This window comes from Cricetulus griseus, chromosome 5 (genome assembly GCF_003668045.3).
Source record: "Cricetulus griseus strain 17A/GY chromosome 5, alternate assembly CriGri-PICRH-1.0, whole genome shotgun sequence".
Classification (NCBI taxonomy): Eukaryota; Metazoa; Chordata; class Mammalia; order Rodentia; family Cricetidae; genus Cricetulus; species Cricetulus griseus.
The window spans coordinates 101,370,260-101,397,299 of NC_048598.1; the positions used below are offsets into that span (position 1 = coordinate 101,370,260).

Consider the following 27,040-nt stretch of genomic DNA (forward strand, 5'->3'; position numbering starts at 1 on the left):
TGGAGAGGGAGGTAGTTGTGGGAGAACCAAGCAGTTGGACTGCAGACAGGGATCTAGTGAGGGTGCCCTATGCAACCTGTACCAAGATTCAGAGGCCAGAGAGGAGTGGGCACAGCATCAGGGACACTCCGATTTGGTAAGGCTTTCATGGACGTGGGAGTCAGGCTCCAGCTTCAGCATTAGCAGATGGAAGCCTCTGGAGTCAAAACCATGATTTATGTCACTTCTGCTACAGCCACACCCCACATATTCCAGCCCCCAAGTGTACCACCCACTCTTAAAGGGACCTTGCAGCTTCAGGAGTCAGTTCAGGGTGCTGACCTCTCTGCAGACAGGCCTAGGGACCCTATGGCTAGAAGAGACAAGTGGCTCAGCTTTGCAGAGGATATCCGCACTAGCTAGGTCCTGGGGAGATCACCTCAGCTCCCGGTTGGCACAGAACATGCCCTAGTCATGGCTCTGAGTTCCATTGGACCTGCTATTTCCTAATCTGGAGTGGGAGTTCATGCCATGTGTGCAGTGGGGATAAACTCCTGTAGAGCGAGGTGCTGCTGTAGTGCAGGCCTGGCTGGAGGACCTGAGCCTCCCTCACAGCCCCGAACCCCCCTGGTCTTTAGTAATCTCCCAGCCCCAGGAAGGCGCACTGGAGCCATGAAGAAGCCAGCGTAACCCTAAAATCTTAAACCTTTAATTAGTTTCCCTCTTTCCTTCTCTTTGCTTGCACGTCGCCTGCACATGGCTCATGGCCCATGGGGTGCCGAGTAGGGTCCTGGGCGCCGGGTCACATGCAGTCCCGGCAGAGGGCTGTACTGCTGAGGTCCCTGTGGCTTGGCTAGGTGCGTTGGCTGGGCAGCTCCTGGGAGATGAAGCGGCGCAGGCGCTCCAGGTACTGACTGTACAGCTCAATGTCGTTGTGCCCGGCTCCCTCCACCCACAGTGGCTCCACGGCCTTCGGGCAGCGCTCATACAGTGCCAGCCCATGTGAGAAGTCGATCACCTCGTCCTCCGTGCCGTGGATGATGAGCACCGGTGACGTAATCTTCGACACCTTCTCGATGCTGAGGGAGAACATGTCAGGCTGGGCTCCCCATCCCCCACCCCACCCCCGCACACCCCCAGTCCCCAACCCCTATGCTCACTTAGGGAAAGCATCGAAGCAGTAGGTCTTCTTGGTGTCAGGGAAGGCCACCCGCATGCCTGAGGTGAGAGGCGAGTGCAGGACCACCGCAGCACACTCATAGCGCGATGCCAGGTCCACCGTGGGCACTGTGCCAATGCTCTGGCCATAAAGGATGATGCTGTCGGGGCTGATGCCGTACCTGACGGACAGCAGCAGCAGGGTCAGCAGGCTGGGAGGTGGGCGGTCCCCAGAGCCCTGCCAGGATGAAGCTCCTTGGCTTTACCCTTAGTCCCTTTGACAGTGCCATAGTGAGGCAGGCTTTAGACCTAAGAGTCCAGATCCAAGTTCTGGTTCCCTCCTAACAATAGAGAGAAGGTGGGCTGGGCTGTCTCTTCCCAGTGCTGCCTCTCCACAAGTTTGGGTCCTGAGAATTTAGGAAACTATGCCCCTGGATGGCCTGGCCCAGTTTAGGGTCCCCTGAGTCCCTCCTGCCCAATTAGAAGCTTGCACAACACAGGCAGTGTCACTGCACAGGTCCTGGGAGCCAGCCCATTCCTAGCTTCCCGTGCGGCCCCTCCACCCCAGCAGATCACTGTGGCCACTTACCCTAGGCTGGCCTAGTGGCTCCCAGACTGCAGGCCCTGCCAGAGTTCCCACCTGTCTGTCACAGGCAAGCCTCTGCAGGACCCTCCCTGATCCCAGACAAGAGCTGGACCACCTAGGGGCAATCTGTACTGCTCCCATGTGCTGACCGAGACCCACAAGTTTTGCCTGCCAGCACTATCAACAGCTCAGGCCTAAGCTCCTCCCACCATGGGGGAACAAACCCTTTATAAGAGACTCCCCCACATCCCCTGAGGTTTAGCTATGGTATTGAGAGGTTCCTGGGGGTCAGTGCTGTGGTGGAACAAATGGACAAAGCTCAGACCACTGCAGTGACTCTCCAGGCTGCTGGACAGTGTCAACAGGGGGAAGCCATCCCAGAGTACAGGCATCTGTGGCACAGGGGAGTGGCACTCAGACAGGTCCCCAGTGCCAGCACCAGTAGTGCCAGCGGACCCAGCCCGGTGATACCTGGCACATCTCCTGGGTAACCAGGGTCCCCAGGGCTGTCAGCGTCTCAGCACCACATGGGACCTTAATGACCAGGTTGGGGGCCTCCAGAACTAGAGATGGTTGGCCTCTTCTACACCTCACTGCATGGGCCCTGCTCTATGAGGGAGCAAAAGGAGCCCTTGTGAGGTGGGGTGAGGTTGGGATGACCAGGATATAGGGTGTGACAGAGGTCTGGAGTGAAGGCTGGTGGTCTAGACCTACTGACTGCCATCACTTGGGCACCCTCTGGCCCAGCTTGCTGGCTCAACTGCCACCTGCCACAGAGCAAGTTAAGCTGATGGCACAGAGTCCTAGGATCCCCTAGTTCTTGGGCTAGGCCTCAATGGCTGTCTCCTAGTCCCAGTTGTCCTCTGTTCCCCCCAGGCCAAGTGAAGGAACTTCCCTTTTCAGGTGGACATCAAGGACCAACGACAGTTGTCTTCTGGGCCACAGGTGCCTATTCCCTCTGATCCCAACTGGCTTTGATGGTTCCCCCACACCCATGCCCTAGGGGCCAGGGTCCTCACCTGGTGCGAAGGGCCTGCCAGGCGGCATCAATGTCAGCATAGAGATTCTTCTCCGAGGGCCGGCCAGAGCTGATGCCGTAGCCCGAGTAGTCATAGGAGAAGATGTTGCAGCCGATGCGCGTGCCCAGGCCCACGTAGAAGCTGCACATCTGGCCCAGATCCACCGCGTTGCCGTGCGAGAAGAGAACCGTGTACCTGGCAGTGGGGACCAGAGGGGCGCAGGCACAGGCTGACCCCCACCCTGATGCATTCACAGTGTCATCTGCTGGGAACCACATGGGACAGCCCAGCTCCACTGCTGGGCTCCCAGAGTGGGAGGCAGTATTGGCTGGGGATGGGCTTCCAGAGTTTTTCAGTGCTGCAGCCCTGGGTGTGGTCAGCCAGCAGGCTTCCCATCTACAGGGGATAACAGGACCTATTGATGGCCATGTTTATGGCGATGTGTACATTCATTCCTCGGTGCTGGGAACTGTACTGAGAAAGCCTGCTCCCGTGCTGCCTTCACGAATGCATGCTCTATTGCTAGCGGGAGGACTGAGCCCTATCCCTGGCCACCAGCAAAATCTTTTTTTGTTTGTTTTTCAAGACAGGGTTTCTCTGTGTAGCTTTGGAGCCTGTCCTGGCACTCACTCTGTAGACCAGCCTGGTCTTGAACTCACAGAGATCCCCCTGCCTCTGCCTCCGGAGTGCTGGGATTAAAGGCATGCACCACCCACGCAGGGCAACCAGCAAAATCTTAAGGCCCATTCTGTTCCCAGTTGGCCTCTGGCCAATCCAGAGAGTCCAATAACAAACAAGTGCCTGCACCACGTCAAGGCCGTGCACTTGAATGGCCTTGCCCAGGTGGCTTCCTGAAGCACCTGCCTAGCTCCTGAGTCAAAGGCTCACCCTTTGGACTCTGGACTCCGGACTCCACTTGAGAAGCTGTCACCCCTCTACCTCACCCTCTGGTGGGGGCCTGAAATCAAGAACCTGAGAGAGGGTCTCCTGTCCTTTACAAGAGGGGTAAGGTGGGCTGGAAGGCAGGGCAGTGCAGCGCCCAGGCATCCCTGCGGCGAGCCCTGAGGCCCCGGCTCACCTGGCACCGGGAACGCAGCGCACATACATGCAGGCAATGCGGTTGGCGCGCGCGCTCTTGGTCAGGAAAACCTCGATGGTGTCCAGCTCGCGCTGGCCGTACTGGAAGTCAGCACGCTCTGTCAGGTGGATCTTCCAGCGCCCGGGGGTGACGGCTGAGGTCCGCAGGGGACCCGAGGGGGCTGCGCCGGCCCCACCGGGCCCAGGCTCTGGTTCGGGTACCAGTGAGTAGGTGGGCTCAGGAGGCAGGAAGGCGAGCTTGGCAGCGATGCGGCCCGGGCAGGGCGGGCAGCAGAAGAGGCAGCAGAGCTCGCTCACCGACAGGCCGTTCATGGCGGGCACGGGGCCCGCGCTGGGCCAGGGGAGGGGCGGGAGTGCTTTGAGACACCAGCAGCGGGCGGCCAGGCTCGCGGGCCGCACACCTCAGTCCAGTTAGGAGGCCGCGGCCTGGCCCCATCGTGGTCCAAGGCGAACCCTCGGGAGCCTCGCAGCCACAGGTCTCCATGCCGTGCAGTGGGACACCCTGCAGGGAACACCGAGATGTGGGTTCCCTCTAGAAAGCTAGGGTGGAAACAAGTGCCAGCCGATGCTAGGCAGAGAGAAAGGTGTGTCCCCACATCCACGGTCTATCTTGTTCCTCTTAGTTGGCCCACAGCCCTAGCTCACCCTGCTCACCTCTCTCGTGCCTCTTGCTATTCTAGCACTCCCAGTCCTATGCCCAGACCTTCTGCCTGCCCAGCAGTGTCTCCCTCAATCCTTTAAGGGTTACATCCTCCAGGAACAGGTCTTGAGTTGAGGAAACCCAAAGGCTCCCAGGCTCCCTCCCACACAGGGGGATGAGCCAGGGGGCACCACCGGGCCTTGGAGCATAGAGACAGAGCTCAGGGGAGGAAGCAGACACAAAGACCGGGAACAAGGACAGGATGCATCTCAGACACAGGGTTTGTCCCTGTGCTTGCAGGCAGCCTGATTGCCTGGGGTCAGTTCAGCTGGGGCCTCCTGCAGCTGCAATCTCAGGGTTCAGTCGCCCAACCTCCTGGGTTTGGGTTCTCTGCACCCACAAATGTGGAGACTGCTTGCCTCACAGAGGCAGCAAACCACAGGAGGCGGTTAAGTATCCAATGGACACTCAGATGCTCCATTTCTGCAGGACACCCTAAGATGTGTTCAACTGACACTAAAGCCACTACCATTGTGTCCAGAGCTGCCCAAAAGACAGACACAGAGACCTTTCCAGAAAAGCCCACCACTAACCATGTCTGCCATCTCTTACTGCCTTGAGGAAGCAGGAGACACCACAGTTCAACTTTAACAGAATAAATATCTATGCACACCTGGGTTTTAGGTCACGGCATATAAATCCACAGGACAGAGGAACACATAACACTCAAGCAACTGTGGGCCCACAGACAACTCTCTGCTGCCTGTGGACCTGAGGTGTGCAGCCTAGAGCTGAGTAGAGTTATGCCCAGTCCATGACAATTCAGGGGCACACTGAGAGAAGAGATGTGACAGCCAGAACAGGAACAAAGACAGCGTCAAGAAATCCCCAACTCCTGCCCAGGTCTACAGAGTTCCATGACAGCCAGAACTACACAGAGAAACCCTGTCTTGAAAAACAAACAAGAAATCTCCAGCTCCTAGGTGACAATTCTCAGATGCACCTGAACCTGTCTCTAAGAAACATCAGGCCATGTCTGTAACCAGGAGCACTCCTAACTTGGAGTAGGTAGAGACCAGGAAGACACCAGGGCCACATTTGTAACGCAGAGCACTCCTAGCAAGCAGTCCAGGACCCTGAATAGCCCAGAACAGCCCTGTAAGGAATGACCCTGCCAAATAACCACAAGGTCAATGGTTAGAAACATCAGCTTTATAGTCCAGGCCTCATCATGGAATACCCTGGAACACCCCTTAGTGAGGGAGACTTTGGAGGATTTGCAGTCTGGGAAGAGGAAGCCCTGACCATGCTGGAGAAGAGCAAGGTGAGACAGGAGCTTTACTACCAAGGCCAGAAAAGCAGATGCTGTCACTGACACTGCCTCCCCAGTCCATCCCCAAGGGTCCACCTGCCAGTCCAACCTGAACCTTTCCCTACTGCACCCCAGCCTCTGCCTGGGGCGCATCTCAGCCAACATCACCCTTTGCCAGGCTGTTCGCCTGCCTAGCTACTCTGACACCTCCTTCTGCAGCACACACCAATCGAGTGGCCTCCCTTTTAGGGGTGTCTTTTTCTCCCTATTCAAAGACCACATTCCCAGGCACAGCCTATCAGAGTGCAACCTCTGGGGTTTCATCTTACAGTATTCTTTCTAGACAAGTCAAACAAGGGTAGGCCTCAGCTTCCCTCCTGAGTCCTCTACATGGTGAGGACCCCACATATTCCTTCTTCTGCAGTTAAACAGATCTCCACCCTACAACAAGAGACTCCATGGGGGCAGGGCCAGCAGGACCAGTAAGCACCAGCTTCGCCAGCTGAGAAAGTTTTAGGAGAAAGACATAAGCCTCCAGGATCTGCCAGTGTTACAATGGAGGGGACAGCATGTAGGAACTCAGTCACAGATGGGTGCCACTGGGTAGGACAAGCCAAGATATTTCACTCACTGCTACTCAAAATCCCAAGTATTGCAATCACAATCATGAAACCAGGTCCTGGTGTTACAAGCACCCAGTCTACTGTAAAGGCTCTAGGGCGACCTACATATGCCTGCCTGCACCGGCACGTCTCACCCAGCCAGTCTGGGTAAGGAGGCAACCGCCTGACACAGCACAAGCTCAAGAATGCACAGAATGGAGACAGGTTGATGGAGATGGCTCAGCTGGTAAAGGCACTTGCTACCAAGTCTAAAGAACCGAGCTAGACCATGAGGACCTACATAGTGGGAGTGACACCAGAAGGCTGGCCTCTGGCCTCTGCATGGGCGCACACATGTGAAAAGGGAAATAGCCAAGTGACAAAGGACGAAAGAGGTAAACCCTGGCGGCGAGAGAGGATTCGGAAAACCTGCTAAAAGGGCTCCCAGGGTGAAAAGGGCCGGCTCAACCTGCACCCTCAGGCTCTGCTGCAGAGTGAGGACTTCATCGTGGGGGTGATGGGGAACCATGCAGGAGTCCTGGGCTGCATAAGGAAAGCCTGATGTGGGTCCCAGCGGGCCGGAAGACACCAATCATGGCACAGAGGTGGCCGGCGAGTGTCAGCAGGGAGGCGGAGGTGGTGTGGGATAGGGACAAGTTCCGGAGATGGCTCCGGGTCTGCGGCTGAGCCCGGGCGTTTCTTGGAGCACAGCCGCGTCCTGAGGAGGTTAAGCGATTGCTCCAGGATCGCTGCCCGGGGAGATGGGGACGCCAAGGACAGGATGGGTGCTCTGATGACGCTGGCATCCCCGGAGGACGCCCAGGTGTCTGTCTCGGACGCAGGGCCCCGTTCCTCTTGGCCCGGCTACTCAAACCGCCGCCACCCGCGCGAGCGCGCGCCCACCCGCCCGCCGGCACTCACCGCCGCCCGCGTCCGCCGGCCCCGGGCCGCACTCCATGGCTCCCGGCCGTCCGCCCCTGCGTCCGTCCGTCTGTCCCTCGGGACCGCGGCCGAGCCTCCTGAGCCGCCACCACCGCCGCTCCGCCGCGGGCGGAAGTGAGTCTCCTTCTAATTCCGCCCCGGAAGTGATGCGAGGGGAATGCGCAAGCGAGGAGCCCCCAGCTGTTAGTGGGAGGCGGGGCAAAGCGACAGCAAAGCGGATTGGGTGGATAATTGTGGGCGGTGCATTGCTGGGGGCGGGTCCACGGGCCGGAGGAGCCGAATGTGCTGGGGGAGAGACCTGATGTAGAAGGTGGGGCCTAATCGAGTGGGCGGGGCCATAGTAGACGTGGTGGAGGGTCTAGGGGAGGGGCTTGGTCCATGGGGTCCGGCCTGAAATGTGGGCGGAACTGACCGGTCTGGGGGCGTGGGCTTGGTAGGGTGTGACGCTACGAGAGTGGAGCAGGTCTGCCTAGGGGCGGGGCCTAAACTGGAAACTAAGCCAGGTACAGTTATGGGTAGGTGGGACGGTATGAGCTATGTGGGATCTGGAAGTGAACCTGGACCCTCCACAGGAGCAGTAAATGTCCTTAGCCACTGAGACAGCCCTCTAGCCTCCTCTTGTTTTTTTTTTTTTTTTTTGAGACAGCATCTTAATCTGTAGGGCAGGCAATTCTAGAACTCATTATGTAGCTCAGGCTGGGCCCTCAAACTCTCAGCAATACTCCTGAGCAAACCAGCTGAACACTAGGCTGACACACATGACTATATGACCAGTTGAGTGAAGCTCCCTTTCAGGGAGGAGAGGGAACATGATCTCAGGTGGCCCAGAGTGGTATTGAACTCATGACCGCCACCACAGTTCTACTGGGAGAAAGGTTGTATACCACCACACCCAGTTTTACTACTTCCTACACTCTGCACCCTCATTCCTTCCCCACTCCTGACCCCCAATCTCTTTTGTGACAAGAGTGGCATACAGCTCAAACTGGCTTGCTCTTAACAACAGGATTGTGTCACCAAGTCATGTTTCTGAGAACTGTAACCCAGGGCTTTATACTATGCAAGGACTCTAACAATTGAACTACATCTCCAGTCAGTTTTATTCATTCATGTACTTATTTATTTGAGACAGTGACTCACCATGTAGACCAGGCTGGCCTCCAACTCACAGAGGCTGCTTGCTTCTGCCTTTCCAGTGCTGGGATTAAAAGGATGTACCTTCACACATGACTTGCTCAGTTCTAGAGACAACGTCTCCCTCTGTATTCAAGGTTGGCCTAGAAATTGTTGCCTATTGTATGCTAGGATCCCAGGCACTTAGCTCCACACCCAGCTTTATATTTAACACTATGAAAACATATATAGTACATGGGCTGGCAAGATGGCTCAGTGGTAAAGGCCCTTCCTGACAAACCTGGGGACCCGAGTTCAAGCCCTGAAACCCACAAAGAAGAGGAAAAGTTGCCACTGTGGCATGCATACACATATAAAACAAATGATTTTTTTTAAGTGAAACCAGGAGGTGGTGGTGCACACCTTTAATCTCAGCACTCAAGAGGCAGAGGCAGGCAGATCTCCAGAAAAACAAAACAAAATCTGAAGGAATTATTATTTTTTAGAGACAGGGGTTTTTCTGTGTAGCCATGGCTGTCCTGGAACTCACTCTATAGCCCAGGCTGGCCTCGAACTCACAGAGATCTGCCTGCCTCTGCCTCCCGAGTGCTGGGGTTAGAGATGTGCACCACCCAGCTTGGATCCTGATTTCTTTAAGCACCATGTCAGGAATGTCCTTCCTTCAAGCTGCCTCCAGGCCATTCCAACTCAGGGCTGGGAGGAGCTAGGGCTGGCTAAGCCAGAAAGCCAAGTTCTTCCTGGAATAAATCCATAGGGAGTGAAGGTAGCCCAGGGGCTGGGGGTGGGAGAATGGCCAGGGACGGGACTAAAGTCAGCTCCCCACTAAAGTACAAGTCTGCCCTCTCTCTATACAATGCTTTTCTTAACCCCAGCACATTTTTGTAAAAGGAAAACCATCTGTTGTCGCTGAACACACACCTGTAATATCAGCCCTGAGAGTGGAGAAAGGCAGAGTGGAGAAAGGACCACCAGGAGTTCAAGGCCAGCCAGTACTACTCAGAGGTATATCAAAAATTAAAATACACAGGGACTGGTGAGATGATGCAGCAGGTGAAGGTGCATGCTGCCAAGCCTGAAGATCTGAGTTCAATCCCCAGGACTCACAGAGTGGAAAGAGATCCAGATCCTGTTAGCTGTCCTCTGATTTGCATACCCACACTACGGCATGCACATACACCAACACAAAGTAAATAAAAGCCCACTATTTAGCTGGGTGGTGGTGGTGCAGACTTATAATCTCAGAGGAGGATAGGATGGGCAGAGGCAGGCTTATCTTTCAGTTTGATGCCAGCCTGGACTGCAGAGTGAGTTCTAGGCAAACAGGGTTACACAGAGAAACCCTGTCTCCAAAATTAAAAATAAGAAAAAAACAGTCTGTTATTGTAAATTTGAAAGGAAGCTATGTAGGACAATTCATTCCAGTTGAAATCATGAATCATGAGACAGGGTTACCATCCAGGGTTCTGTGCTAACTTAACCCAAATGAGACCATGTCTCAAAACACAAACAAAAAAAGAAGAAAGAAAGGAAAGACTAGAGAGACGGCTCAGTGGATAAGGACACTGATTACTTTCAGAGGACCTGGGTTCAGTTTTCAGAGCTCACAACTCACAAGCACCTATAACTACAGCTCTGAGGATCCATCGCCCATCGGCCTTGGGAAGCACTGCACACACTTGGTGCACACATGCATGCAGAAACACACTGATACACATCAAATCAAATCAAATCTTATTTTTTTTAAAAAAAGGGAAAACCTAGAATTAATGAAATACTATTCACAAGGATGCTGACATGGAAGAGGACTTGGGGTCTAGTCAGTTTTGTGAACTGAGACTGTCTTGGACATACAGTAGTTGCCTGCTCAGATGGCCCCATGGCTATTAAGCTGAATGGAGAACAATCAAATTGGAGAGATTTTTTTTTTCTGAAGTTTAAGGAATGACACCCCAGAGTATCTTTTGTTCTTTCTAATTTTTTCTTTTTTTTTTTTCTTCTTGAGACATGAGACAGCCTGTCTCATGCAGTTCAGGCTGGCCTCAAACTAGCTTTGTAGCCAAGGATGATCTAGACTTCCTGCTCCTTGCTTCCTGCCTCTACCTCCCATATTCTGGGGTAACAGGTGTGCCATGCCTGGTTTACGCAGTGCTGGGATGAAATCTATGGCTTTCTGCATGCCAAATGAGTCCTCTAGTGAGTGGGCTGGCTGACAGCCCTGGCCCCTGTCATTGAGTTTTGAGACAGAGTCTCACCTCTTACCCCAGGCTTCTTTTAATGATTTATAAAGCAGGATCCAAAGCTCGGGTGTTGCAGTGCACAGCCAGAGACCATACTTTGAAGACAGCTGAGTTTATGGAGTTCATGTCCAGATTTGTCCAGATCATGTCTGATTTCAAGTGGCTGGAGGAATGGTTCCTGTAGAGTGGAGAGTTGGGGGTTCTCAAAATAGCACTGGCAAGCTGAGTAGAGGTGGCATGAAGTTTGCTGATGGATGAGAGAGACAGTAGAAGAGAAGGCAGAGGAACCCCCCAGACTCTTTCCCTAGACCCAGGATTAGTCCTACCTTCATACCCAGGCCATGAAGTTTATGCCCTCCACTTTGGTGATCAAACTAAAGGTTTCATACAAAGCAAACAAGCAATCACAGAGCCCAGCCCCCAGCCCCTCACTGGGAGATTCTAGGCAGGACTCCACCACTGACCACACCCCAGCTCTTCACTGGGGTATTCTAGGAGGGGCTCAACCACTAACCACACCCCCAGCTCCTCACTGGAGAATATATGCAGGAGATGGGGGTGTTCCACTCCTACCCACGACCCCACTCCTCTTTGGACACCCCTACCTACTCCCTTTTATTTTGAGACAGGGTCTTTCTATGTAGCTCTGGATATCCTGGAACTTACTCTGTAGACCAAGTTGGAGTTGAACTCAGACATCCACCGGAGTCTGCCTCCTGAGAGTACTGGGATTAAAGGTGTTCACCACTACAGGCATCTTGTTTATATTTATTTTATGCATATAAGTGTATGCCTGCAAGGGCTGGAGAGATGGCTCAGTGGTTGAGAGCACTGACAGCTCTTCCAGAGGACCTGGGTTCAATCCCCAGCACCCACATGGCAGCTCACAACTGTCTGTAACTCCAACATCTGACATGCTCACACAGACATACATGCACCAATGCACGTAGAATAAAATAATAAAATAGTTTTTTAAAAAATAAGTGTCTGCCTGCATATCCATCTGTCTGTCTACCACATGGGAGCCTAGTGTCCATGGAGGCTAGAGAGGGCATTGGATTCCCTAGAGCTGAAGTTATAGATGGTTGTGAACCACCATGTGGGTACTGGAAGTTAAACTGGGGTCCTCTGGGATAGCAGCCAGGTTTCCTTACTGCCAAGCCACTCTCTAAGCCTGACATAACATTTTAAGGGTCTGGGCTCAGCCAAAAAATAGTAAAATAAATAACATGGGTGTCCTGATGACTTTGTTCTGGTGTAATGACCCAAAACTCTTAGTTTTCCTTCAGAGTCCCTTGGCTCATGGCCCCCTGGAAGTCCAAGAATTCTGGCTTTTTGACAAAGGTCACAGCCACAGTAATCTCCCAGTTATCTGTCTTGAAATCAGCTATAAACTAATCCTGTTGGATCTACTCTGGTCTGATAGCTGGTCATAAGATACTCTTTATTCCAGAAAGGTCCTGGCAGACAGGCCAAGAAGATTGCAAATAAGTTGACCCTTCAGATGTTAGCCAATCCAGGTTCTCTGGTGCCAGTTTCTACCTTCCTGGCCAGTCACAGTTCAGCCAGGCAGTCTGTAATTTAGTCCTGGCCACTCCATGAGGTCCCCATGAAATCTCACCATCACTGAGCCACGGAGGAAGAAGGGCACTGGGAGGGTCTCAGGGACACTACACCATGAGACTCTATTTAAAACAATTAATTAAAAATTATTGCCTGCTCTTAATGTTAAACCCTCCCTCCTCCAGCCCCTACTATTTGTCATTAATTTTATTTCTTTTTGTTGTTGCTTTTTTTTTCAAGACATGGTCTTATGTAGTCCTGGCTGGCCTGGAATCTGCCTGTCTCTGCCTCCGGATCTAGAGTGCTGAGATTAAAGGTGTGTGATCCTCCTGGCTCAGCTAGTTCATGCAGATACCTCATAAGCTGACACGAACCCCATGCTTGGTTTCACTTATGTTTTTTTTAATGTCAGAAGAGGGCATCAGATCTCATTACAGATGGTTGTGAGTCACCGTGTGGATGCTGGGAATTGAACTCTGGGACCTCTGAAAGAGCAGCCAGTGTTCTTAAACGCTATCTCTTCAGCCCCGTTGGCTTTACTTTTTAATATTTTGTTTTATGCATGGCCAGAGATTGAACCCGGGGCCTCACAGCCGGCAGGCAAGTGTTCGTCATTCATCTACATCCCCAAAACTTTTGTTGTTGTTTGAGACAGGGACTTTACCTGCCTCTGCCTCCAGAGTGCTGGAATTAAAGCCCCCACCACTACCACCGCCTTGAACTTCTTTTTTGTTTTGTTTTGTTTTGTTTTCGAGACAGGGTTTCTCTGTGGCTTTGGAGCCTGTCCTGGCACTCGCTTTGTAGACCAGGCTGGCCTCTAACTCAGAGATCCGCCTGCCTCTGCCTCCCGTGAGCCACCAAAGCCCGGCGTTCACCTTGAACTTCTAAAACTTTGTCTCAACCTCCAGAGTGCTGGTATGACCAGCATGTGCCACTAACAGCGCTGTGGATGGAATCCCAGGTCTCCTGGATGCCAGGCAAACTCTCTACAAACCGTGCTACAGCCTGAGTCCCAAGTTTTATTCAAGAGTCCACAGACTTCATCCACTGTACAGATGAGAAAAAGGACCACAGTCACCTTCCAGGCAGTGCGGATGACAGTTCAGCGGCAACATGGCAACTTTACTGCAGTCCGAGAACAGATGATGCTCTTTGACTAACTATAGATGTAGAGAGTCTCCTTCCGCCTCAAGTCTCTCTCTGTGGATGCCTCAAAATGTCAAGCAGGGTCCGAGTTTCCGTCACCCATCCGAGGATCTTGAACAGGAAATACCGTTCTTTGGCCCTGCAGGATACAAGAAAAAAAGGCCCCCAGATACACAGGCGGAGTGACCAGGCACGCGTGCGGCCTGACGGGAATCGTAGTCAAGTCTCCGCTTCCATCAGGCCCCGCCCACGGAAGTACGTTCCCGTCGTGCCCCGCGGGGTAGGCGGGGCGGCCCGGTTGCTAGGACTTGGAGAAGCATGGCGTTCGCGCGGGCGTCCCTCAGGTGAGCAGCCGCCGCAGGGGCTCGGCTTCTGCCGTTCCTGACCCGCCACCAGGCAGCGGGGATGGCGACTTGGCCCGGGCGGTGAACAGGGAAAGAAGGCGTTGCCGGGGCCGACCACTTAGGCTCAGGGAGAGTCGCGCGCGTCCCGGGAGGCGGTGGGCGTGCTCGTGTGCGAGCAGTCAACGCTAGTACGCATGCGTAGAGACTTTGTACCTATTGCACTCTACGCCGTCCGTTTGCTGCGCACGCGTGTACCCTTCTAATTCCGGAAACTCTGATTTCCAGTTGCTTCCGGTTGTCTGTTCGGGTCATCGCAGTTAGTCCCCTGCCTCAGGGTTGTCTATTCGTCAACTTCACAGCAGGTGTGCAGTTTTCCTTTAAGCTATGGTATCTTATGGGAATTCTTGGTATTTTTGTTGGTACCAGGGATTGAATCCTGGACTTTGGACATACTAGACGGGCACTGTGCTGCAGATCCACGTCCCCTCCCTTCAGTAGCAGATTCCAGGCAGGACTCTACTCCTGAGCCCCCTCACTGTATAAAAGGTAGGCTCTCCACTGCTGAGCTCCGCCCAGGCCTTTTTAATTTTTGTTTTAGAAAGTTTTGCTTTATGGCCTGGAACTCAACCTCCTGCTGCCCAGTGAGTGGCTCATTGAGTCAGGCCTGTGCTTCCAGACTTGACACTGTGATGCTGTTTTCTCTCTACAGCCATGGTTCCTATGTGCCGGACCCTGGACCCAGTTGGGTATGCTGAGGACCCTCAGAGAGTGATAGACCTTATAAGCCACTGTAGGGAGTGTCTGGCGGGCCCAGGTCCCTGTCTGGTACATGGGGCAGGAGCTGACCCACAGTACTCAACCTGACACCTAAAACAAGGGAACCATTCATGCTGGTGTCCTCTTCAATCCCAACATGTGGGAGGCAGTGATATGAAGATGACTAAGTTTGAAGTCGGCCCGATATTCATGCTGAGCTCTAGTCTAGCCTGGGCCACACAGGGAAACCTTCTCTCAAAACAAAACAAGAAAGCAGGCATATAGAACAGGCCTTGAAAGCAGTCAATTTGAAGGGTCCCTCTGGCCACAGCCTTGGCTACCATCCTATAATTTTTAAACTCCTTCCCAGAGGTCTGTAAACCCAGACTGCCTGTCCCCAAGGCAACCTTATTTCTGTGTCCCTCATTTTGTTGTAGCCTTGAGGGGACAAAAGAGACTTTGTCTAATGCCCTGGAGACAGTGGTGCTTTGTGGTGGGGACTGTAGGCATGGTATATGCTCTGGGAAGGCCAGATGTCACCATGGCCCCTCATGGGCTCTGCCTGCCATGGAGCCTGTGCAAGGGCAGCCATGGTGACAACAGGCTCTCAGACATGCCTGGCACCTTCCTAGTGTTAGGGCTCCTAGGGGCACGTGTAGTTGTCATTAGCCAATAGTTCCAATGTTGACCTGGGCAGCCCGGGTAAGCTGTGAAAGCTAATAGGTGCACATTAGTCCATCACATAGATTATTCCCATAGCCAAGTGCACACCAGCAGGGGTGGCAGGACATGGGGTGTAATGTTGGATAGTGCGGAAAAGCCTACTACAGGCAGCCCTGCAAACCACCTTGCATGGTCTTCCTTCCTTCCTTTCTTCCTTCCTTCCTGGTTTGTTTGTTTGTTGCTTTGTTTGTAACTCCCGGGTTTGAGCATGGCAGGCAAGTTCCTGCCATCATTGAACCACACCATGAGCCTCCTCCCTGGCGAGTTCCAGGCAGTGCTCTGATGATTGTTCTGAGCCCTTGTGAAGAATGTGTGAACCTAATCATTGCCTATAGGTTGCAGTTAGCCTGCCTGGCACAGTGGGGCAGGGAAGTGGCAGTCCAGCCTAGTTGGTGACTTGAGGATGTAAAGATGGTGACTAGGTTCAGTAGCAAAGAACCGGGTGGCAGGTGGTCTGTGTGTGAAGCCTGCTGTGGGGCTGCTGTCCTCAGGTCTGGCACCTGCCATCTTGCCCTGGCTAGCTGTGACCCCAGAGCAATGAGAAGCAGTGTTTGAGGGCTGAGAGTATCCCTTTCCCACAGCCTAGCCCTCACTGGGTGCCTCTCAGAGCCTGGCTTTTCTCCTGTGTGTCATAGGGTAGCAATGGTGTTGGCTGTCAGCTCAGGCTTCATTGAATGCTGGGACAGCAAAGCTCAGGTGCCATTGACAGGCAGGTTCTTAGGTTAGCCCACTGCAGCAGGCAGGCCATACCCTGGAGTACAAGTTCACAGTGGGATGGGCCATGGCCACATGCCTGCCTTGTTTGGCAGGGTCTGTATTCTTGGGGTACATCTTAGACCTGGTGCCTTTTTCTGGGGGTACAGATGGTTGAGGTGGGGGTATTGCCATGCAGTTCTGGCTGGCTGGCTCCAGTTTACAGCTATTCTCCTGCCTGTGTCCCACAAGTGCTGGCATAAGTGTGTGCCACTGGGTATATGTCTGGCTCTGGTCTTCTGTGACCCTTCGGTAGACCAAGGTGAGCATGTCCCATAGAAGCCACCTGGGGTCAGGTGTATTGTGAGTATGAGGTTTATACTTTTGGGGGGGGTCCTGCACTCCACCACCACCCCATTTACTCTGTAGAAAATGGAACATTGAGCAGCTTGGAATGATACTGTCCATCAGCCCTGTGGCCATAGCCAGGAACTATCTGTGCTGTGGCCACACCCTCCAAAGGTCTCACCTGGCTGACTTTGAGGGCCCCATGGGGCTCTTCTCATGTGGACTGGACAAGGCAGATCCACTCTGCAGATTGCAGGCAGATTTCTGTTTCTCTTCATTAGACCTGGGGTTTGAAGTCAGCCAGAGTCTGTCAGCAGCCTATACCAGACCTGTGACCTCTGGAGGTACAGATAGAGAAGCAGTTGTCTATGGGTGGGTGACCATGGGCTTGTTTAGGGGCCAAGCACTGGGTTTTGGCTTTCATGGGTTTTTTGTTAGGGATAAGGTTTTTTTTTGGTTTTTGGTTTTCCAACACAAGGTTTGTCTGTGTAGTCCTGGCTGTCCTGGAACTCACTCTTTACACCAGGATGGCCTGAAACTCAGAGATCGGTCTTGCTCCCTAGTGCTGGGATTACAGACATGTGCCACCAATGACAAGGTTTTATGTAGCCCAAGGTGACCTCAAAGTCACCATGAACTCCTGCTCCCCTGGCCTACACCTCCTGGGATAACAATGACCTGGTTTAACAGGGCAAGGGCTGCTGGGATGGGTTCAGAATTTGATAGTAATGAATGCCTGTCTCCACACTACCCACAACATGGCGTCTGTCGCGTGCACGTGGACTGTCAGAGCCCTGAAGAGCCCGGCACAGTTTTCTGTCTTGTGCAGTCCGGGAGTCAGCCGACTCTACCTGGCACTCTGGACTCCTTATTCTTGGGCCTGGCGGGTCCCACGGAATCCCAGGACAGACCCCCTGACCCACTGAAGCTGAGGGATGACGCTCCAGTCCCATCTCTGTCTCCCACAGTCGAACCCCGCTAAGGATGGAGCCTGCCTCGGGCCCCGCAGAGCAGCCTGAGCCTGAGAAGGCTGGAAGTGAGGAGCAAGAGACGGCTCAATGGCAAGCCCTCCCTGTCCTGTCGGAGCAGCAATCGGGGGCCGTGGAGTTGGTGCTGGCCTACGCTGCGCCAGTCCTGGACAAGCGCCAGACGTCCCGCCTCCTCCGGGAGGTGTCTGCCATCTACCCGCTTCCAGCCCAGCCCCACCTCAAGCGGGTGCGCCCCAGTCGCAGTGCCGGCGGCGCCCACGCATCGGATCTTCTGCTGTGCCTGGCAGGGCCCTCTGCGGGCCCACGCTCGCTGGCTGAGCTCCTCCCTAGGCCGGCTGTGGACCCCCGTGGCCTGGGCACACCTTTCCTGGTGCCCGTGCCCGCCCGGCCGCCCCTCACCCGGAGCCAATTTGAGGAGGCGCGGGCCCACTGGCCCACGTCCTTCCACGAGGACAAGCAGGTGACCAGCGCACTGGCTGGGCAGCTCTTCTCTGCACAGGCGCGAGCAGCCATGCAGAGCCATATGGAACGGGCAGTGCGTGCCGCCCAGAGGGCAGCTGGCCAGGGTCTGCGGGCGGTGGGTGCTGTAGTGGTAGACCCAGCTTCGGATAGCGTGCTGGCCACTGGCCATGACTGCAGCGATGTGGCCAGCCCCCTGCTGCACGCAGTCATGGTATGCATCGACCTGGTGGCCCAGGGGCAGGGCCGTGGCACCTGCGACCTCAGACGGCACCCGACTTGCTCCTTCACCCTGGCCACCACCCCCCAGGGTGCACGTGCTGGCAGCGTGCGCAAGCTGGACGAGGACGATGATGGCATGCCGTACGTGTGCACCGGCTATGACCTGTACATCACTCGTGAGCCCTGTGTCATGTGTGCCATGGCCCTCGTCCACGCCCGCATCCAGCGTGTCTTCTATGGGGCGTCCTCTCCTGATGGCGCCCTGGGTACGCGCTTTCGTGTCCATGCACGGCCAGACCTCAACCACCGCTTCCAGGTGTTTCGTGGCATCCTTGAGGACCAGTGCCGCCAGCTGGATCCCGACCCTTAGGCCTAGTCACTTCTGCTTCCGGACTGCTCTGCTCCTGGCCAGCCCTCATCCCTGCAGCTCCATGGCCTTGGGCCCCTGGGGTCACACCCTCTGTCTGTCTAAGGACACTGACCACCTGTGTCAGCGTGTGAGGCCTCTCAGCCCTGAGACAGTGGCCTCTTTGCTGGCTGCAGTGACCAGCCCTGAGGCTCAACCCTGCTTACAAGCCCAATGGCTGACTTACAGTCCCCATAGTCCTCCAGGCTCCAGCAGGGAGCAGCCATCGTGTGTGAAAATAAAACGCCTCAAACTGAGTTCCCGTTTGCACCGAGGTGCCCAGCTGGGGTGGTGTCTGAGTCAGGCTGTGTGGTTTGTGAAGCAGAGGGCAGCAGCCCTGCTGAATGCGGCCAACTTTGGGTGTTTCTAGGGGCAGAAACAGCCCAGGCAGGAGGCACCCTTGCCTGTCTCTGAAATCTGGAAGGTTCCAAGTATGTCTGGACAGCTGTTAGTCTGAGATCATTTCACCCACAGGCTGTTTGTGGCCATTCTGTATCCCTCTCTCCTGGGGAGGTGGGTCAGTCTGAGTACAGTAGGGTGCTAGGCCTCCCAGCAGGGTGCTAGCACTTCTGACACGCCTGTTGCCTGGCACAGTGCTTCTGAACCAAGCTACCCTGAGGAAACTGGGGGCCATTGCAGGCCAAGGGGACATGGGGCTTTGCCAGTGATGACAGGGCTGCTATGCACCTGCCAACCTCAGGCAGAAGAGGCCAAGCCCCAGCTGGACAGACAGTCCACAGAGAGGCCAGGCAGATGTGGACAAAGGAGTGTGGCCCGGCCTAGAGCATGGGTGGAGCTTGGGTTCCTGCCTGCATCTTCACATAGTCCTTCCATCCTTTATCCTCTAAGGGAAGCCAGGGCCCTTCCTGGAAGACACGTTTCTGTGGCCTCACTTCTCGGGTGAGCAGCCAGTAGGGTGGGGCAGGGTTGTGAGGTGGCCCATCATTAGACTCTGTGGGACTATGTCCATCTAGTGGCACCTGGCTGAGTGGAGCCTGGACTTGGAGACCAGGGTGTACTTGCAACTTTCTCACCAAAACCCTATGGGGGACTTACCCAGCCATGTCCTGAAGGTGGCACTTAGGGACAGAGCTACTCTGAAAAGTGACTGTTAGGTGCCTCTGGGGCTATGCCAGGGTCCTTACTGGCTCCTATAGGTGAGTTCCATACCCAGAGCTGGTGTGACCATGTGGCTGTCACATGACAGGGAACTCTCTCTCTGGGTGATTGAGGGGAATGGGAGCCGGGGTGTGTGTCTGCAGCACTTGGAGTCATCTGTGGGGTCACAGTGTTGGGAGGACGTGAGGTGGCCTCACACCCAGGCCCAACACCCACCAAGCCAGCAGCAAAGCATGCAGCAGTGGCCTGGGTTAGGATCTTCCTGGGCCTGTTGGCCACAGAGGCTCTGATTCTAGTCTCCTTTCAGGTGGCCCCTTGTGCTTGGGTGGCAGGTCAGCCAGTACAGAAATGGCAGGTGAGTTTACCCTGTTCCCCATGCAGTGTCCCCAAATCCCACCCAAGCCCTGCAGTCCTGAGCTATGGTTGCAGAGCTGGCCTGGGCTTCCCCAGCTTTTGCCCTGTGACCTTGTTTGCCACAGCAGGGCATACACAGGTCACCAAAGAGCCACCAGCATCTTCCAGTTTGAAGATGGAGAGTTTGAAATGAGACAGTTTGGGGATGTGTGCCGCGTACACTGCAGCTGATGAGGGCTTTGGCTGCCCCGCCTTTCTTTGCCCTCCTTGGCCTGGGCCTGACAACCCCAAGACACTGGGTGCCGGCCCTAGGGCCTGTGCCCTCAATGTGGCCACTCCTTAGTAGCTTCGCTTAACACTCTGGGGTGTGACTCTGGCTGATCCTTCGAGAGTCTGTGTCCTATCCAGTTTTGGTGGCTCAGGAAGGGGCTAAGGTATAGGGAGGGTGCTCCTGCTGGCTTCTGGCCGCAACAGGCTGCCTGGGTGGTCTCCCTCCTGTAGGAAAGGAGAATAACTTTCCGCCCCTGCCACGCTTCGTGCCACTGAAGCCCTGCTTCTACCAGGACTTCTCCGATGAGATCCCTGTGGAGCACCAGATGCTGGTGAAGAGGATCTACCAGCTGTGGATGTGTGAGCCTCTGGGGGTCCCCACTGAGGGCAGTGCAGTGTGGCCCAGCCCTGGTCCCGACATGAGGCTCATCCTTAATGCACTGCTAGCGAGGGCCCCTGGGCCTGTTGCAGTCCTTGGTGATTTACCCTACTCTTCTCCCACCTGTGTCCCCTTCCAGTTTACTGTGCCACTCTGGGTGTGAACCTGGTGGCCTGCCTGGCCTGATGGATTGCAGGTGGAACACAGGCCAACTTCGGCCTGGCTATGCTCTGGCTGCTTCTCTTCACTCCCTGCAGTTATGTGTGCTGGTTCCTGCCTTCGTATAAGGCCTTCCGGTAAGCCTGGCCCAGGGGCCGTCAGGCCACAAAGCCTCTGGCTCACTGCAAGCTTCGGGACCCATGGAGGCTGTGCTTTGTGCTCTCTGGGGAGCTGGGATCGGCCTGTCCAGGATGGGCTTCCTCCACTTGTCTAGTGTAGTCAGCAATCTGTGACCACAAGCCACAGACAGCTGGTGTCTCAAGGTTGCTGGGCCTGGTGGCCACAGAGGCCAGGACATGAGACACCAGGCAAGCAGTGCTAGCCAAGCTATGTCCCCCTTGGTGCTCTGAGGCAGAGTCTCACTGTAGGGTCTGGTCACAGTGCCCCTGCCCAGCCTCCCTGGGTTGCAAGCCTGTACCTCCTGTTTTGAGGGCGCTCACTGAGCCATCATTGTTGTCCTTACTCTGTGCTGAGTTTTTTTGTTTTTGTTTTTCGAGACAGGGTTTCTCTGTGGCTTTGGAGCCTGTCCTGAAACTCACTCTTGTAGACCAGGCTGGTCTCGAACTTACAGAGATCCGCCTGCCTCTGCCTCCCGAGTGCAGAGATTAAAGGCTTGCGCCACCACCGCCTGGCCTGTGCTGAGTTTTAATGACGTCTCCTGCACTATGGTTTCCTGACCACAGTGTACCTACTTCGGTGTTGTAGTGCAGTGGTTTAGTCATTGATAGTGCTTGCTTCTAGAAGATTCCATCACACAAAAGGAAACCATTCTCCACAAGTTTCCCACTCCAGCCTCCACAAATCCACTTCCTGCCTCTAGATGTGTGTATTGTAGACATTTTCTATTATGGAGTCACACACTTGTGTGGCCTTCTCTATTTGTCTCTCTGAGCACAAGTCCCTCCCTATGGTCTATGTCAGAGCCTTGCTCCTGTTCATGGCCTCGTAATACTCCAATAGATGGTCCCTGCTGCCGTGTGTCCATCATTCATCTTCAGCTGTCTGTCCTCAGCTGGCTCATCCTTTCTTGGGCAAGTGTGTCTGAGCTAGACTGAGGGTAGGGTAGGCCAGGAGGGCTCCACATAGACGACTGGTGCCTGCTCAACCAAGCCACCAGAGCAGGGGCCATCCCACCTCACACTCCCACAAGCAGCCTGATGGTTGTCCCTTTGCCCTTGGGGTATCTGGGCTTTATCAACTCCATGACTTCAAGTCTCCCCACACAGTCCCTGTGTGGTCAACGCCCAGGCTAAGTGCTCAGTGGAGGGAGGGAATTAGTAATTTTGGTCAATAAGTCCGTCAAGAACAAGGGAAACTTGACGCCCACCCTCCCCACTCACTGTGTGCCTTGCAGGGCTGACAGCTCCTTTAACTTCATGACATTCTTCTTCATCTTCGGGGCACAGTTCGTCGTGACGGTCATCCAGTCCATCAGTTTCTCAGGCTGGGGAGTATGGTAAGCAACAGCAGCAGGCGCGTGTGTGTGCGTGTGCGAGTCCACCAGCGTGGCACGGTGCTGGCTAGTTCCTCACTGTAGGGACAGATGAAGACCTCGCTGCAGGCTTCCTGCAGCCTGCCACCCCACCGTACTGCCTTTCTTCTAGAAGGGCACCCTGCCTTGCTGCCCAAGCCTGCCTTGAACAGTCACTTTCCGTTCCCATGTTTAGGTCCTTCCTCCATCTCTTTTTTTGAGGGTCTCACTCTGTAGCCTTGACTGGGCTGGAACTTGGGTTCTGGGATAGAGGCGTGTGCACAGTGCTAGGGCCTCCATTGTTTTCTTCCTCATACATTACAATCAGGTTTCCCACCCTCCGCTCCAGATCTACTCATTCCTCCTCCATTTCCCTTCAAGAAAGAAAGAGCAGGCATACCAGGGCTAGCAACCAAAGGGAATTTCAAGTTACAGTAAGACTAGGTAGAAACAGCTGGGTGTGGTGGCACACACCTTTAACCCCAGCACTTGGGAGGCGGAGTTGGAGGCCAGTCAAGTTCCAGCACAGACAGAACTGTTATACAGAGGAACCCTGTCTCTCTCCTTCCCCCAACCTCCAGAAAAGACTAGCCACAAACCCTCATGTCACAGCTGGACAAGGCAACCCAGAAGGGGGACAAGGTTCCCAAGTACAGACAACAGAGTCAGAGCAGCCCCCACACCCCCTATGGGGAGTCTCACAAGAACACCAAGCTGCACAACCGTAAGGTATATGCAGAGGGCCTGGGTCAGTCCCTTACAGCCCCTATGAGCCCTGCTCAGTTGATGTGGTGTGGGCCTCCATTTCTTTTGTGTCCTAGTCAAAGTCCATAGGACCACGCCCTCCTACTACCTCCCTGGTAGCTGGAGTCTGTAAACTTTGAGTGGGCTGTCACCCAGCCATGCCACTAGCACCTGACTCAGACTGGCAGGTGGTATTCTCAGGATGGATGGACTACTCAGAGAGCCTGGTGTGTCCCACTAAATCCCACTTACTTAGTCTCTTGAGTTTTGGTTCATTTAAAGATAGTATGGAGAATGAAAGATGCTATAATGACCTGTAGGAGTCAGCCAGGCCTTACCTTAATACTTTCTTGAAATGTGGTTTTTGTTTTTTTGTTTTGTATTTGGTTTTGTGAACTGAAACTTAAGTTTGTCGTGACCATCATTTTATATTGATCAGTCACCTTTTGGTCCTTAACTGAACCTGGCTCCTTTAAAGTTATCTTTTTCTTGATGATCTGTTGGAGCTCTGTATATAAAGGAGATCGATCAGGCCTAATTCCCTATTGATTTGTCAGAGCTCTTTGCATATGAAGGACAGCAGGCAGGCACTTCTGTGGTATGCTGAGCCCTTTTCACTCCTTGTCTCCCATCCCTTTTACTCTGCAGTGGCTGGATGGCAGCTGTTGGATTCTTTGGGGTCAATGTTGGGGCTGCTGTGGTCATGCTGATCCCAGCCATCATGTTTTCCTTGTCTGCTGTCATGCTGGCCATCACACTTGTGAAGGTGAGTCCACTGGTCTTTGTCGCCATCCTAAATGTCTTTTTTTTTTTTTCACGTCAATCACAGACAACACTCCATCTCTTCAGCTGAAGACTGTGGTTTACCTGGACAGGGTTTGGGAAGGACACATGAACCTCTGCTTAGATGCTGAGCCTCTGCTCTGCATACCTCAGATACTGGTGGAGGGCAAGGACTGAGTGTCACAAATGTCACTGAGACCAGCAGTTTAGGCTCTTGGGAGAGGGCCTGCTGGAGAGGGCAGGAGCCTCAGGCCAAGTACCCCACAGGGGCAGCTCTGCCTGGGGGAGCCCCAAAGATGGCTGTGTAGGGGGAAGAGCCACCTGGGGGAGCAACAGAAACCTCTTTTTTTTTTTTTAATATTTTATTTATTTATTACGTATACAACATTCTGCTTCCATGTACATCTGCACACCAGAAGAGGGCACCAGGTCTCATAACTGATGGTTGTGAGCCACCATGTGGTTGCTGGGAATTGAACTCAGGACCTACAGAAGAGCAGTTGTGCTCTTAACCTCTGAGCCATCTCTCCAGCCCCAACAGAAACCTCTTAAAAGGCCTTTTTGTTTCATAGAGAATGAACCCAGGACTTTGTGAGTGCCAGGCCAATGCCCTGCCCAGTCTAGAGCTACTTTTCCATTTGACATGTGTCTAAGAGTGGGCAGCCCACATCCACAGAGCTGCATGTTATCTACAGGAACCCTGAGGTTCTTAGGAGTGTTGACAGACATAATCCAGGAGGCCCAAGTGAGCCCTGTCTGGGGCACACAGGGTCATACTCCCCAAGTGCCAGGGATACCCTGAGAAAAAGGACCTCTGCAGGATTTTGTTTGAATATCACACACTAGGATATATTTTTTTTTTTTCGATACAGGACTTGTATAGCTTTGAAGCTTTGTACATGAGGCTGGCCTTGAACTCAGAGATTGCCTGCCTCTGACTTCCTGAATGCTATGATTAAAGTTGTGCGCCCCCGCCATTGGTTTGTTTTTGTTTTTGTTTGTTTGTTTGTTTTTAAGCCTCATATAGCAGAGGCTAGCTTTAAACTCCTGATCCTCCTACCTGAGCTTCCTGAGTGTTGAGATGAGGGGTATACACTATCTTTCTCTGCATTATCACCCTTTTCTTCCTCAGGATCCTAAAAAAGATGGTCAAAGGTCACACACTAGTGAGAGTGAGATGCCACAGTAGGTGGCACATTTGGCCCTGAAGAAGCTGTTTGTTGGGGTTTCCTATGGGCTGTGGGGACAGCAGAGTGGAGATGAAGCACCCAGGGCACTGTCACCTGAGGGTTCACAGTGGGTCTCTGTTCCTGCCAGTGTCCTGATCTCCTGCTCTCTGTTCTTGTCCCCTGATCCTTCAGGTGCATAGGATTTACCTTGGGGCTGGGGGAAGCTTCCAGAAGGCACAGACAGAATGGAACACTGGTACCTGGAAGAATCCCCCATCAAGGGAAGTCCAGTTTAACAGCTTCTCTGGGAATAACCTACCCGAGTACCCCACTGTCCCCAGCTATCCCAGTGGAGGCCAGTGGCCTTAGGCATCTGGCTGGCCTCAATAACATGGCTCTGTCTCCTGCCACCACCCTTGGTCCTGAAGCCCATGCTTCTCCCTGAGGTCCTAGGAGGTCCTCGGCCTGTGTTCATCTCCTGCCTGAGCCCTCAGCAAGCACTGCCCTGTGGGTGGAGTAAGGAAGCTCACAAACACCCGGATAAAAGATTATCAAATATTTATTTGGGGAACACACACAATGAGGGTAAAGAGCCACCACAGTCTTCTGCCCTGGAGGTGCAAGGTGCTACTCTCAGGGTCTCAGACCAGAGAGAGAGAGACCCCCTCCTCTTCCTTAGAAGGGATCACGTCTGCACAACAAAGCCAAACTATTGGCGGAATGAATTCCCCCTGCACTGCCATCCTACCAGAGCCAGGCTATGTGACTGCCCCACTCCCAGCTTGTTCAAGGAGTGGCCTCAAGCACCAGCTCCTGTCTTTTGCGTTGCTGAGACAAGTGTTGGACCCCAGGGAACTTGTGGATGAACACAGGAGCCTCATCAGCTCTACCATCCAGGCCTCCCCTGTGCTCCTCCGGTGACAGGATCCTACAGCTTCCTTGTCCTGTCCCTAGTGGCAGTGGCAGTCTGCTGTCCCCACCACCATCCAGAAATCTGGCTCCAGGAGGCTCCTCCTCTTTCTGTGGGAGGAGAAAGACAGGCTCAGCTGCATGGCAGCCCACACCCTGCCACAGAGACTAGCCAGGCCCGGTGGCCCCTGATCTGCTGGGAGCAGAGCCAGGAACAGATCTGTGCCTTAGCGAGAACCCTGCTTCCCCTCACCGTTCTGCCTTCCTGGGGCAGCTGTGGCCTCGCCAGGAGATCCAAACTGAATCTTGAAATGTCATTGTACCCTGATAACATTGGACTCTGCATTCTTCCTGTGACCCACTGATGCCACTTGCTAAGTCACTGCAGTCTCCAGGCCTCCCCACAAGATCATGCCCCTCCTCTGCTGGTGTCCCGCCAAACTGCTTAGGCACTTTACCTCTGTTCTGTGCCCCAGGATGCCCAGAGGGTCTAGGATAGAGTTGCAGGCAGGCAACTTGATCATCTCAGATGATCGTGGGGATGGAGCCCAGTGCCCCCAATAGGGGACATGCCCTCAAGCTCCTACAGCTCCACCCTGCCCACCCGTGGGTATGTGCACCCACATGCCATAGTTGGTTTTGTAATGTGAGAATATTCTGGAAATAAATTCTTTTTCTGCAGCAGGGCCTGTATTTGTGGTGTGGGAATGCATATGCTGTGTGTATGCACACCTGTGTGCACATCCATGTGCATGTGTAGAGCCTAGAGATTGCCATCCACTGTGTGTTAAGACATTCTCCCATTGATAGAGGAGCTCACAGGCTAGCTAGGCTGGGTGGCCTGTGAGCTCCAGGAATCCTTCCTCTGTCTGCCCAGGGCTGGGGTGACAGCCAAGCACCATCATGGCCTGCTGTTGACCTGGGTTCTGAGCAGAGGTAGGTGGATCTCTGGGTTCCATGCTGGCTAAGCCTACATGGTGAGACACACTCTCAAAAATAAGAGGGTTATCTGGGGCTACATGGGAATTTGTCTCAAAACGGCTTTAGAGAAGATGGCCAGGAGCCCAGAGCTGTGAAAAGGAAGCATCATGAGAAGACATGCTCTAGAGTAGACCAGCACGGTCCACTTGTGTCTTTGCTGTCCATCCCAATGCTGAGGCCCTTCTCAGTAGCACCCATGAAATGGGATCTTGGCAGGGACTTCAGTGAGCCTGGTTTAGGGTAGCTCCCAGACACACTGGTGTCTTTAAAATGTGGATATTCATTG

At 54.0% G+C, this 27,040-nt stretch overlaps 3 protein-coding genes across 5 annotated transcripts; 2 read left to right on the top strand and 1 right to left on the bottom strand.

Moving 5' to 3' along the window:
• Positions 1-666: 666 nt before the first annotated feature.
• Positions 667-7,472, bottom strand: Abhd17a (abhydrolase domain containing 17A, depalmitoylase). Its single transcript, XM_027419333.2, has 5 exons — positions 7,316-7,472; positions 3,821-4,342; positions 2,743-2,937; positions 1,140-1,319; positions 667-1,058 (listed from the first exon to the last, which is right to left on the bottom strand). Exons 2-5 carry the CDS (start codon positions 4,150-4,152, stop codon positions 833-835), a joined length of 933 nt encoding a protein of 310 aa, XP_027275134.1. The 5' UTR covers positions 4,153-4,342; positions 7,316-7,472; the 3' UTR covers positions 667-832.
• Positions 7,473-13,295: 5,823 nt separating this feature from the next.
• On the top strand, positions 13,296-26,457 carry Scamp4 (secretory carrier membrane protein 4). Its single transcript, XM_035445798.1, is given in 8 exon segments — positions 13,296-13,760; positions 14,187-14,306; positions 19,783-19,830; positions 20,331-20,459; positions 20,618-20,774; positions 22,052-22,153; positions 23,561-23,678; positions 25,057-26,457. Coding segments are annotated over 8 exon segments (1,125 nt in total). The 5' UTR covers positions 13,296-13,486; the 3' UTR covers positions 25,234-26,457.
• On the top strand, positions 13,771-18,655 carry Adat3 (adenosine deaminase tRNA specific 3). Of its 3 annotated transcripts, XM_035445797.1 has the most exons (3): positions 14,190-14,306; positions 14,470-14,506; positions 17,249-18,638. In XM_035445797.1, the coding sequence occupies exons 2-3, from the start codon at positions 14,472-14,474 to the stop codon at positions 18,318-18,320; spliced, it is 1,107 nt and encodes a 368-aa protein (XP_035301688.1). In that variant the 5' UTR covers positions 14,190-14,306; positions 14,470-14,471; the 3' UTR covers positions 18,321-18,638. The 3 variants fall into 3 exon arrangements, with proteins under 3 accessions (XP_027275130.1, XP_027275129.1, XP_035301688.1); XM_027419329.2 differs by lacking the exons at positions 14,190-14,306; positions 14,470-14,506 and adding an exon at positions 13,771-14,122 and having other exon boundaries at positions 17,249-18,655; XM_027419328.2 differs by lacking the exon at positions 14,470-14,506 and having other exon boundaries at positions 14,189-14,306.
• Positions 26,458-27,040: the final 583 nt, after the last annotated feature.

Excerpts from the sequence above, each read along its gene's own strand:
- Abhd17a (XM_027419333.2), bottom strand. The coding sequence starts at position 4,152 with ATGAACGGCCTGTCGGTGAGCGAGCTCTGCTGCCTCTTCTGCTGCCCG. Across the intron at positions 1,320-2,742 it reads TGGCAGGCCCTTCGCACCAG|GTACGGCATCAGCCCCGACA; the intron begins GTGAGGACCCTG and ends GCTGTCCGTCAG. Across the intron at positions 1,059-1,139 it reads TGCTTCGATGCTTTCCCTAA|CATCGAGAAGGTGTCGAAGA; the intron begins GTGAGCATAGGG and ends GTTCTCCCTCAG.
- Adat3 (XM_035445797.1), top strand. The coding sequence starts at position 14,472 with ATGGTTCCTATGTGCCGGACCCTGGACCCAGTTGG. Across the intron at positions 14,507-17,248 it reads CGGACCCTGGACCCAGTTGG|TCGAACCCCGCTAAGGATGG; the intron begins GTATGCTGAGGA and ends TGTCTCCCACAG.